At 41.1% G+C, this 14074-nt stretch overlaps 1 protein-coding gene across 2 annotated transcripts in view; it reads right to left on the bottom strand.

The window, feature by feature from the left end:
* SLC35F6 (solute carrier family 35 member F6) overlaps positions 1-14074 on the bottom strand; it is a 49601-nt gene that overhangs the window by 17003 nt on the left and 18524 nt on the right. For both annotated transcript variants that reach the window (XR_008890887.1, XM_056563750.1), the window contains one exon: positions 2123-2195. Coding sequence is in view for 1 of the 2 variants with exons in the window: in XM_056563750.1 (XP_056419725.1) it covers positions 2123-2195 (73 nt within the window). In the remaining variant the exon portion in view is untranslated. The remainder of the gene's footprint in view (positions 1-2122; positions 2196-14074) is intronic.

Below are 14074 nucleotides of genomic sequence, written 5' to 3'. Positions count from 1 at the left end.
CCGGACAGCCTTTGGCTGTCCGGGCATGCTGGGAGTTGTAGTTTTGCAACAGCTGGCGGCACCCCTGGTTGGTAAACACTGATATAGACAATACCACCTGGAAAATGCCCTCTATGACACGTTACCCCATTACTTATAATCAGGGGTCTCCTTTTTCTTAAATATTTAAAGGGGTACTCCAGAGGAAAAACATTGTTTTCAGATCCACTGGGGCCAGAAAGTGAATTACTAATTTAAAAATCGTAATCCTTCCAGTACTTTTCAGCTGCTGTATGTTCCATAGGAAGTTATTTTCCTTTTGAATTTCCTTTCTGTCTGACCACAGTGCTCTCTGCTGACACCTCTGTCCATGTCAGGAACTGTCCAGAGCAGAAACAAATCCCTATAGCAAATCTCCTGCTCTGGACAGTTCCTGACATGGACAGAGGTGTCAGCAGAGAGCACTGTGTTCAGACTGGAAAGAACTTCACAACTTCCTCTGTATTATACAGCAGCTGATAAGTACCGGAAGGATTACGATTTTTATATAGAAGTAATTTCTAAATCTGTAGATTCTGGCACCAGTTGACTTAACAAAAATAATAAAATCCACCGGAGTACCCCTTTAAACTCGATATAATGTCCCTTTCACATAAGCCAGTGTGAGCTGCACAGATCTGTATCTTGTTCTATTGTATCATTTAAAGGGGTACTCCACTGGAAAACATTTTTTTCTTAAATCAACTGGTGCCAGAAAGTTAAACAGATTTGTAAATTACTTCTATTTAAAAATGTTAATCCTTCCAGTACTTATTAGCAGCTGTATGCTACATAGAAAATTATTTTATTTTTGAATTTCTTTTCTGTCTGACCACAGTGCTCTCTGCTGACTCCTCTGTCCATTTTAGGAACTGTCCAGAGTAGGAGCAAATCCCCATAGCATACCTATCCTGCTCTAGACAGTTCCTAAAATGGACAGAGGTGTCAGCACAGAGCAGTGTGGTCAGACAGAAAGGAAATTCAAAAAGAAAAGAACTTCCTTTGGAACATAATCCTTCCAGTACTTATCAGCTGCTGTATGTTCCAAAGGAAGTTCTTTTCTTTTTGAATTTCCTTTCTGTCTGACCACACTGCTCTGTGCTGACACCTCTGTCCATTTTAGGAACTGTCCAGAGCAGCATGCGTTTGCTATGGGGATTTGCTCCTACTCTGGACAGTTCCTAAAATGGACAGAGGAGTCAGCAGAGAGCACTGTGGTCAGACAGAAAGGAAATTCAAAAAGAAAATAATTTTCTATGTAGCATACAGCTGCTAATAAGTACTGGAAGGATTAAGATTTTTAAATAGAAGTAATTTACAAATCTGTTTAACTTTCTGGCACCAGCTGATTTACCAAAAAAAAATTTTTTCCGGGGGAGTACCCCTTTAACTGTTGGGTCATGTGACACTTAAAGGAGTACTGCTCAGGATTAAAGTAGTGGTGGAGGTGGTGGTAGTGGGGGGAGGGGGGTGTAAGATAGGTGTCCAACCTCTTAGACAAGTACCTAAAAGTACGAGGGCCCCATGACACCCATTCAGTCGGCCCAGAGCTCCATACAGTAGAACAAATAGAGATGTAACTATAGATGTAACCACTAGAGGCGCTGTAGTGGCAGCAACAAAGTAACTAGAGATGAGCGAACTTACAGTAAATTCGATTCGTCACAAACTTCTCGGCTCGGCAGTTGATGGCTTTTCCTGCATAAATTAGTTCAGCTTTCCGGTGCTCCGGTGGGCTGAAAAAGGTGGATACATTCCTAGGAGACTCTTTCCTATGACTGTATCCACCTTTTCCAGCCCACCGGAGCACCGGAAAGCTGAACTAATTTATGCAGGAAAAGACATCAACTGCCGAGCCGAGAAGTTCGTGACGAATCGAATTTACTGTAAGTTCGCTCATCTCTAAAAGTAACATATCTGATGCTATAACTCAGTGGTCCCCAAACTTTGGCCCTCCAGATGTTGCAAAACTACAACTCCCAGCATGCCTGGACAGCCAACGGCTGTCCAGGCATGCTGGGATTTGTAGTTTTGAAACATCTGGAGGGCCACAGTTTGGGGACCACTGCTTTAACTAAATGTAGAAGGCGGAGACGTCTCTCACCTGTAGGAACGGATGCTGGAACTGATGGCTCTGCGACCCTTTACATCCCTTTGCTTCAAAATTGTCGGCCCACCTATAAGATAAAGGAAGGACGGTGATCAGACTATATATAGCTGCAACACTGTAACAGAAACCACAGCAGAGAAGAAAACAAATTCACATGAGCCAAACCCGGAAGAGTCCCCATCTATTTGGGGGGGCTGCTTGGCCAGAGGAGACTTAAGTTCACTTTTTTTTCCCATGAAGTATTGCCAATAATACATTTTCATACCCCACTTAACTCTTCAGTGAGAAACAGCAGTCCGCTCTTGCTAAAATTATAGTTAATAAAGTTAAAGGGGTATTCCAGGAAAAAAAAAAAAAAACTTTTTATTTTATATCAACTGGCTCCAGGAAGTTAAACAGATTTGTAAATAGCTTCTATTAAAAAAAAAAAAAAAAAAATCTTTATCCTTCCAGTAGTTATCAGCTGCTGAAGTTGAGTTTGTTCTTTTCTGTCTGACAACAGTGCTCTCTGCTGACCCCCTCTGCCTGTCTCAGGAACTGTCCCTATAGCAAACCTCTAATGCTTCGGACAGTTCCCGAGACAAGCAGAGGTGTCAGTAGTGATGAGCGGCAGGCGCCACATTCGAATATTTCGCGAATATATTGCCGAAATTCACATATTCGCTGTGCTCGTTCACTTTTTTTTTTCCCATGATAAAATTTGCATGTGAAAAAAAAAATATATATTTTCATCATTACGGATATATAGCACAATATTCAAAATATTTGCGAAATGACAAAGTGCCGATATTCACGATAAAAATTTGCATTACAAATATTCGTGCTCAACACTAGGTGTCAGCAGAGAGCACTGTTGTCAGACAGAAAAGAACAATTTCAACTTCAGCAGCTGAGAACTGCTGGAAGGATTAAGATTTTCTTATAGAAATAATATACAAATCTGTTTAACTTTCTGGAGCCAGATATATATATATATATATATATATATATATATATATATATATATATATATATATATATTTTTTTTTTTTTTTTTTTTCCTGGAATATCCCTTTAATAGAAACCGAGAAAAACAAAGAACAAGACAAGTTCTGAACTTCTACCACTAGAAGGCGACATTACGCTTGCAGAGTGCCGAGAATATACTGTATTAAAGGGGTACTCCGGTGGAAATTTTTTTTTTTTCAAATCAACTGGAGCCAGGAAGTTAAACAGATTTGTAAATGACTGCTATTAAAAAAATCTTTCCCCTTCCAGTACTTTTTAGCAGCTGTATGTTACTGAGGAAATTCATTTCTTGTTTAATTTCTTTTTTGTCTTGTCCACAGTGCTCTCTGCTGACACCTGATGCCTGTATCAGGAACTGTCCAGAGCAGGAGAAAATCCCTATAGCAAACCTATGCTACTCTCGACAGTTCCTGACACAGACAGAGGTGTCAGCAGAGAGCACTGTGGACAAGACAAAGAAGAAATTCAAAAAGCAAAGAATTTCCTCTGTAGCATACAGCTGCTAAAAAGTACTGGAAGGGTAAAGATTTTTTAATAGAAGTTATTTACAAATCTGTTAAACTTTCTGGCACCAGTTGATTTTCCACCGGAGTACCCCTTTAAAGACATCATATCAGTGTTTTTCAACCAGTGTGCCTCCAGCTGTTGCAAAACTACAACTCCCAGCATGCCCGGACAGCCAAAGGCACACTGGTTGGGAAACTGTCATATACAAACCTAAGCGGATACATCTGGCAAGTCGGGGGCTATTTAAACCCCTTGATAATCCATCAATTACTTTGGAAGCCCCCTTCCTCTGTCGTACTCCTTAGATGCCGCAGTCACCATTGACTGTAGTATCTAAAGGATTAAATGTCCAGGACCGTAGGGTTTATCTATTCCCCACCAGTAAATCACAACTATTTGGGACACTGAACAAACCCTGCTCCCCTGTGCATTATGGGTCGTTCCGGGGCTGTTAGTGTGAATGCAGTTGGGTGGTGTCATGTGTATGTTGTTGTTTTAGTCTTATTTTTTAGTGTTTTTTTTTTACTTCTTTCAATTCATCAACAAAAATCCTTAAGTCACATGGTAAAAGAATCACATGACTTGTATAAATGTGGTGGGGGGGGAGATAAAATGCCAGATAAAAAAAAAAACACCTTTATTTTATATATATATATAATTTTTTTTTTTTATATATGTTTTTTTTTTTTGATTGGTGCAAAAACCACATCATAGAGGAAGGAAAAAAAGTGAGGGGACAGTTTTTTTTGGTGGCTTTTTATTTTTTAATAATTTTTTTTATCCATGATTACAAAAACACAGATGCTTTGTTCCAAAAAACAGCGCCACCACCTGTTCTCAGGTTGTGTGTGGTATTACAACTTGGCTCCCATCAATTCAATAGGACTAAGCTGCAATACTGTGCACAACCTGGTGGGGGCGCTGTTTTTGGAATAAATAAAAAAAAGAAAACCCCATATAAGGCTAGGTTCACAATCCCAAATTCCGTAATTCTGCACAAATTCCGACGGAATTCCGAAGGAATAGCAGCAGAATTTCGGCGGAATTCGGTGTTTTCAAAACACAGAATTTTTCTAAAATTCAAAGCAAATTGATGTTAATGGGATTCTACCACAGAATTTTGCGGTTTTTTTCTCGGCGGAATCCCATTAAAGTCAATGGGCAGTAAATTCCAGCTGAAATACCGCCATGCGAACATAGCCTTAAAGGGGTACTCCGGTGAAAACCTTTTTTTTTTTTAAATCAACTGCTGCCAGAAAGTTAAACAGATTAGTAAACTACTTCTATAAAAAAATATTAATCCTTCCTGTACTTATTAGCTGCTGAATACTACAGTGGTTATTCTTTTCCGTTTGAAACACAGAGCTCTCTGCTGACATCACGAGCACAGTGTTCTCTGCTGACATCTCTGTCCATTTTAGGAACTGTATAGAGTAAAAGGAAATCCCCATAGCAAACATTTGCTGCTCTGGAAAGTTCCTAAAATGGACAGAGATGTCAGCAGAGAGCACTGTGCTCGTGATGTCAGCAGAGAGCTCTGTGTTTCAAAAAGAAAAGAATTTCCGCTGTAGTAGTCAGCAGCTAATAAGTACAGGAAGGATTAAGATTTATTTAATAGAAGTAATTTACAAATCTGTTTAACTTTCTGGCACCAGTTGATTAAAAAAAAAAAAAGGTTTTCACCGGAGTACCCCTTTAACGACGCAGGACGTATATTTACGTCCTGCGCCGGCTCCCGCGATATGAAGCGGGATCGCACCGCGATCCCGCATCATATCGCGTCGGTCCCGGCGCTCATCAACGGCCGGGACCCGCGGCTAATACCACACATTGCCGATCGCGGCGATGTGCGGTATTAACCCTTTAGAAGCGGCGGTCAAAGCTGACCGCCGCTTTTAAAATGAAAGTGAAAGTGACCCGGCTGCTCAGTCGGGCTGTTCGGGACCGCCCGAAATTGCGGCGTCCCGAACAGCTGACAGGACGCAGGGAGGGACCTTACCTGCCTCCTCGGTGTCCGATCGGCGAATGACTGCTCCGTGCCTGAGATCCAGGCAGGAGCAGTCAAGCGCCGATAACACTGATCACAGGCGTGTTAATACACGCCAGTGATCAGCATAGGAGATCAGTGTGTGCAGTGTTATAGGCCCCTATGGGATAACAATGATCAGTGTGTGCATGTTATAGGTCCCTATGGGATAACAATGATCAGTATAAGAGATCAGTGTGTGCAGTGTTATAGGTCCCTATGGGATAATAATGATCAGTATAAGAGATCAGTGTGTGCAGTGTTATAGGTCCCTATGGGATAACAATGATCAGTATAAGAGATCAGTGTGTGCAGTGTTATAGGTCCCTTTGGGATAATAATGATCAGTATAAGAGATCAGTGTGTGCAGTGTTATAGGTCCCTATGGGATAACAATGATCAGTGTGTGCAGTGTTATAGGTCCCTATGGGATAATAATGATCTGTATAAGAGATCAGTGTGTGCTGTGTTATAGTCTCCTATGGGATAATAATGATCAGTATAAGAGATCAGTGTGTGCAGTGTTATAGTCTCCTATGGGATAATAATGATCAGTATAAGAGATCAGTGTGTGCAGTGTTATAGGCCCCTATGGGATAACAATAATCAGTATAAGAGATCAGTGTGTGCAGTGTTATAGGTCCCTATGGGATAACAATGATCAGTATAAGAGATCAGTGTGTGCAGTGTTATAGGTCCCTATGGGATAATAATGATCAGTATAAGAGATCAGTGTGTGCAGTGTTATAGGTCCCTATGGGATAATAATGATCAGTATAAGAGATCAGTGTGTGCAGTGTTATAGGTCCCTATGGGATAACAATGATCAGTATAATAGATCAGTGTGTGCAGTGTTATAGGTCCCTATGGGATAATAATGATCAGTATAAGAGATCAGTGTGTGCAGTGTAATAGGTCCCTATGGGATAATAATGATCAGTATAAGAGATCAGTGTGTGCAGTGTTATTGGTCCCTATGGGATAACAATGATCAGTATAAGAGATCAGTGTGTGCAGTGTTATAGGTCCCTATGGGATAATAATGATCAGTATAAGAGATCAGTGTGTGCAGTGTTATTGGTCCCTATGGGATAACAATGATCAGTATAAGAGATCAGTGTGTGCAGTGTTATAGGTCCCTATGGGATAACAATGATCAGTATAAGAGATCAGTGTGTGCAGTGTTATAGGTCCCTATGGGATAACAATGATCAGTATAAGAGATCAGTGTGTGCAGTGTTATAGGTCCCTATGGGATAACAATGATCAGTATAAGAGATCAGTGTGTGCAGTGTTATAGGTCCCTATGGGATAACAATGATCAGTATAAGAGATCAGTGTTTGCAGTGTTATAGGTTATAGCTATGGGAGCTATAACACTGCAAAAAAAAATGTAAAAAAAAGTGTTAATAAAGGTCATTGTTACGCCAAGCGCTCCGGGTCCCTGCTCCTCCCCGAAGCGCTCGCAGCGTTTCTCTCCCTGCAGCGCCCCGGTCAGACCCGCTGACCGGGAGCGCTGCACTGACATGGCCGGCGGGGATGCGATTCGCATAGCGGGACGCGCCCGCCCGCGAATCGCATCCCAGGTCATTTACTTGTCCCGGTCCCCGGCTGTCATGCTCTGGCGCGCGCGGCTCCGCTCTCTAGGGCGCGCGCGCGCCAGCGCTCTGAGATTTAAAGGGCCAGTGCACCAATGATGGTGCCTGGCCCAATCACCCTGATTAGCTTGCACCTGTGCACTCCCTACTTATACCTCACTTCCCCTGCACTCCCTTGCCGGATCTTGTTGCCTTAGTGCCTTGAGAAAGCTTTACTGTGTTCCTAGCCTGTGTTCCAGACCTCCTGCTATTCCACCATTGACTACGATCCTTGCTGCCTGCCCCGACCTTCTGCTACGTCCGACCTTGCTCTTGTCTACTCCCTTGTACCGCGCTTTTCTCAGCAGTCAGAGAGGTTGAGCCGTTGCCAGTGGATACGACCTGGTTGCTACCGCCGCTGCAAGACCATCCCGCTTTGCGGCGGGCTCTGGTGAATACCAGTAGTAACTTAGAACCGATCCACCAACACGGTCCACGCCAATCCCTCTCTGGCACAGAGGATCCACCTCCAGCCTGCCGAATCGTGACAGTCATTTAACCCCTTCCCTAATAAAAGTTTGAATCACCCCCCTTTTCCCATAAAAAAAATAAAACGGTGTAAAAAAATATAAAAATAAACGTATGTGGTATCGCCGCGTGCGTAAATGTCCAAACTATAAAAATATATCTTTAATTAAACCGCTCGGTCAATGGCGTGCGCGCAAAAAAATTCCAAAGTAAAAAAAAACGCATTTTTGGTCACTTTTTATACCATTAAAAAATGAATAAAAAGTGATCAAAAAATCCGATCAAAACAAAAATCATACCGATAAAAAGTTCAGATCACGGCGCAAAAAATGAGCCCTCATTCCGCCCTGTACGTGGAAAAATAAAAAAGTTATAGGGGTCAGAAAGTGACATTTTTAAACGTATAAATTTTCCTGCATGTATTTTATGATTTTTTCCAGAAGGGCGACAAGATCAAACCTATATAAACGGAAGCCCCCAAAAGTTACAAAATGGCGTTTTTTCTTCGATTTTGTCGCACAATGATTTTTTTTTCCGTTTCGTCGTGCATTTTTGGGTAAAATGACTGATGTCACTGCAAAGTAGAATTGGCGACGCAAAAAATAAGCCATAATATGGATTTTTAGGTGGAAAATTGAAAGGGTTATGATTTTTAAAAGGTAAGGGGGAAAAAACAAAAGTGCAAAAACGGAAAAACCCTGAGTCCTTAAGGGGTTAAAGGTGATATTTAGGATTAGAAAAAACATATCTGCTTTGTGCCAAAAACAGCGCCACCACCTGTCCTCAGTGTGGTATTACAACTCAGCTTTTATTCAGGACTAAATTACAATTTTACACACAACCTGAGGACAGGAAAATCCCCTAAATAGCTGAATAAGAGTTAACATCCCACATAATACCGCCATATAGTCCCCGCATACCGTAACTAAATGCCGTGCGGATTATACTTTGTTCAGACTTTATGGCATCTCAGGAATTGTGCCGCCGCACTTGTCAGGACAATGTGAATGAGTCAGTGACAGGTGAGGAACCTGCTGATCCTGCAGATGATCAGGTAAACAACGAAAACAACTCGTGACCTCAATCTGTAGTGACAGCGCCATTCAGTGCACACGAACCACATAACAGGAGCATTAACCCCTGCATGACTGCAGACTCCACATGACTACAGCACTGTTTTTCTAACAGCTGTCGGCTGTCCGGGCATGCTGCGAGTAGTAGTTTCGCAACAGCTGGAGGCACACTTGTATGAAAACTACAACTCCCAGCATGCCCGGACAGCCATCCTGAGAGTTGTAGTTTTGCAACAGCTGGAGGCACACTAGCATGAAAACACTAGCCGAAGGCTGTCTGGGCATGCTGGGAGTTTGAATTTTGCAACAGCTGGAGGCACACTAGGACAAAAACACTGAGCTTGAAGGCTGTCCTGGCATGCTGGGAGTTGTAGTCTCCCAACAGCTGGAGGCACACTAGTACGAAAACACTAGACTAAGGCGTCTTGTCATCTCCCTTATCCCCCTATGAGTTTCACTTTCAGCTGCCGGATCATTTCTCCGGTTACATCCACCATTGGCAGCAGAAATGTTTTAGTTACAGAGAAGAATATTCTGTAATAACCTGATAATGTTACAGGAAACCTAATATGTAACCAAAGCCAAATATACAGATACAGCAGAGCTGTTACATAGGACTGCAGGTCACATCTATACATTATAGTTATCACTGTGTTATCTGTGGTGTTACATAGGACTGCAGGTCACATCTATACATTATCTGTACTCAGAGAGTTATCACTGTTATCTGTGGTGTTACATAGGACTGCAGGTCACATCTATACATTATCTGTACTCAGAGAGTTATCACTGTTATCTGTGGTGTTACATAGGACTGCAGGTCACATCTATACATTATCTGTACTCAGAGAGTTATCACTGTGTTATCTGTGGTGTTACATAGGACTGCAGGTCACATCTATACATTATCTGTACTCAGAGAGTTATCACTGTGTTATCTGTGGTGTTACATAGGACTGCAGGTCACATCTATACATTATCTGTACTCAGAGAGTTATCACTGTGTTATCTGTGGTGTTACATAGGACTGCAGGTCACATCTATACATTATCTGTACTCAGAGAGTTATCACTGTTATCTGTGGTGTTACATAGGACTGCAGGTCACATCTATACATTATCTGTACTCAGAGAATTATCACTGTTATATGTGGTGTTACATAGGACTGCAGGTCACATCTATACATTATCTGTACTCAGAGAGTTATCACTGTGTTATCTGTGGTGTTACATAGGACTGCAGGTCACATCTATACATTATCTGTACTCAGAGAGTTATCACTGTGTTATCTGTGGTGTTACATAGGACTGCAGGTCATATCTATACATTATCTGTACTCAGAGAGTTATCACTGTTATCTGTGGTGTTACATAGGACTGCAGGTCACATCTATACATTATCTGTACTCAGAGAGTTATCACTGTGTTATCTGTGGTGTTACATAGGACTGCAGGTCACATCTATACATTATCTGTACTCAGAGAGTTATCACTGTTATCTGTGGTGTTACATAGGACTGCAGGTCACATCTATACATTATCTGTACTCAGAGAGTTATCACTGTTATCTGTGGTGTTACATAGGACTGCAGGTCACATCTATACATTATCTGTACTCAGAGAGTTATCACTGTTATCTGTGGTGTTACATAGGACTGCAGGTCACATCTATACATTATCTGTACTCAGAGAGTTATCACTGTTATCTGTGGTGTTACATAGGACTGCAGGTCACATCTATACATTATCTGTACTCAGAGAGTTATCACTGTGTTATTTGTGGTGTTACATAGGACTGCAGGTCACATCTATACATTATCTGTACTCAGAGAGTTATCACTGTTATCTGTGGTGTTACATAGGACTGCAGGTCACATCTACTACATTATCTGTACTCAGAGAGTTATCACTGTTATCTGTGGTGTTACATAGGACTGCAGGTCACATCTATACATTATCTGTACTCAGAGATATCACTGTGTTATCTGTGGTGTTACATAGGACTGCAGGTCACATCTATACATTATCTGTACTCAGAGAGTTATCACTGTGTTATCTGTGGTGTTACATAGGACTGCAGGTCACATCTATACATTATCTGTACTCAGAGAGTTATCACTGTTATCTGTGGTGTTACATAGGACTGCAGGTCACATCTACTACATTATCTGTACTCAGAGAGTTATCACTGTTATCTGTGGTGTTACATAGGACTGCAGGACACATCTATACATTATCTGTACTCAGAGAGTTATCACTGTGTTATCTGTGGTGTTACATAGGACTGCAGGTCACATCTATACATTATCTGTACTCAGAGAGTTATCACTGTTATCTGTGGTGTTACATAGGACTGCAGGTCACATCTATACATTATCTGTACTCAGACAGTTATCACTGTTATCTGTGGTGTTACATAGGACTGCAGGTCACATCTATACATTATCTGTACTCAGAGAGTTATCACTGTGTTATATGTGGTGTTACATAGGACTGCAGGTCACATCTATACATTATCTGTACTCAGAGAGTTATCACTGTTATCTGTGGTGTTACATAGGACTGCAGGTCACATCTATACATTATCTGTACTCAGACAGTTATCACTGTTATCTGTGGTGTTACATAGGACTGCAGGTCACATCTATACATTATCTGTACTCAGAGAGTTATCACTGTTATCTGTGGTGTTACATAGGACTGCAGGTCACATCTATACATTATCTGTACTCAGAGAGTTATCACTGTGTTATATGTGGTGTTACATAGGACTGCAGGTCACATCTATACATTATCTGTACTCAGAGAGTTATCACTGTGTTATCTGTGGTGTTACATAGGACTGCAGGTCACATCTATACATTATCTGTACTCAGAGAGTTATCACTGTTATCTGTGGTGTTACATAGGACTGCAGGTCACATCTATACATTATCTGTACTCAGAGAGTTATCACTGTTATCTGTGGTGTTACATAGGACTGCAGGTCACATCTCTACATTATCTGTACTCAGAGAGTTATCACTGTTATCTGTGGTGTTACATAGGACTGCAGGTCACATCTATACATTATCTGTACTCAGAGAGTTATCACTGTTATCTGTGGTGTTACATAGGACTGCAGGTCACATCTATACATTATCTGTACTCAGAGTTATCACTGTTATCTGTGGTGTTACATAGGACTGCAGGTCACATCTATCCATTATCTGTACTCAGAGAGTTATCACTATGTTATCTGTGGTGTTACATAGGACTGCAGGTCACATCTATACATTATCTGTACTCAGAGAGTTATCACTGTTATCTGTGGTGTTACATAGGACTGCAGGTCACATCTATACATTATCTGTACTCAGAGTTATCACTGTTATCTGTGGTGTTACATAGGACTGCAGGTCACATCTATACATTATCTGTACTCAGAGAGTTATCACTGTTATCTGTGGTGTTACATAGGACTGCAGGTCACATCTACTACATTATCTGTACTCAGAGAGTTATCACTGTGTTATCTGTGGTATTACATAGGACTGCAGGTCATATCTACTACATTATCTGTACTCAGAGAGTTATCACTGTGTTATCTGTGGTGTTACATAGGACTGCAGGTCACATCTATACATTATCTATACTCAGAGAGTTATCACTGTTATCTGTGGTGTTACATAGGACTGCAGGTCACATCTATACATTATCTGTACTCAGAGAGTTTTCACTGTGTTATCTGTGGTGTTACATAGGACTGCAGGTCACATCTATACATTATCTGTACTCAGGGAGTTATCACTGTGTTATCTGTGGTGTTACATAGGACTGCAGGTCACATCTATACATTATCTGTACTCAGAGAGTTATCACTGTGTTATCTGTGGTGTTACATAGGACTGCAGGTCACATCTATACATTATCTGTACTCAGGGAGTTATCACTGTGTTATCTGTGGTGTTACATAGGACTGCAGGTCACATCTATACATTATCTGTACTCAGAGAGTTATCACTGTGTTATCTGTGGTGTTACACAGGACTGCAGGTCACATCTATACATTATCTGTACTCAGAGAGTTATCACTGTTATCTGTGGTGTTACATAGGACTGCAGGTCACATCTACACATTATCTGTACTCAGAGAGTTATCACTGTTATCTGTGGTGTTACATAGGACTGCAGGTCACATCTATACATTATCTGTACTCAGAGAGTTATCACTGTGTTATCTGTGGTGTTACACAGGACTGCAGGTCACATCTATACATTATCTGTACTCAGAGAGTTATCACTGTGTTATCTGTGGTGTTACATAGGACTGCAGGTCACATCTATACATTATCTGTACTCAGAGAGTTATCACTGTTATCTGTGGTGTTACATAGGACTGCAGGTCACATCTACACATTATCTGTACTCAGAGAGTTATCACTGTTATCTGTGGTGTTACATAGGACTGCAGGTCACATCTATACATTATCTGTACTCAGAGAGTTATCACTGTTATCTGTGGTGTTACATAGGACTGCAGGTAACATCTATACATTATCTGTACTCAGAGAGTTATCACTGTTATCTGTGGTGTTACATAGGACTGCAGGTCACATCTATACATTATCTGTACTCAGAGAGTTATCACTGTGTTATCTGTGGTGTTACATAGGACTGCAGGTCACATCTATACATTATCTGTACTCAGAGTTATGACTGTTATCTGTGGTGTTACATAGGACTGCAGGTCACATCTATACATTATCTGTACTCAGAGAGTTATCATTGTGTTATCTGTGGTGTTACATAGGACTGTAGATAAAAAAAATTACATTTTATTTATCATTTCAGTTCAATAATTTTTTATTTGATTTCCTTAATTTTATCAATTCTTTATTTTAGTTTTGGATTTTTTTTTTTACTTCAGTTAATATCTCCGATATAAGACACCAGTACTAGAGCTATGGGGGCCAAATAATGTTTAGCTCACAGAGCATTGTCTAGATTGGATACAATTGTATCACTTCTCAGCTGAGAGCAGGACGAGCTATGTACAATGTACCAGTCTGGGGTCCAGGATGTTTAGCTCACAGAGCATTGTCTAGACTGGATACAATTGTATCACTTCTCAGCTGAGAGCAGGACGAGCTATGTACAATGTATCAGTCTGGAGTCCAGGATGTTTAGCTCACAGAGCATTGTCTAGACTGGATACAATTGTGGTAGTGGCGTGGGGGGTGTGAGGT

This window comes from Hyla sarda, chromosome 3 (assembly GCF_029499605.1).
Source record: "Hyla sarda isolate aHylSar1 chromosome 3, aHylSar1.hap1, whole genome shotgun sequence".
Lineage (NCBI taxonomy): Eukaryota > Metazoa > Chordata > Amphibia > Anura > Hylidae > Hyla > Hyla sarda.
The sequence above is the reverse complement of the archived record's forward strand: the minus strand, read 5'-3'. Positions and strand labels throughout refer to the sequence as shown.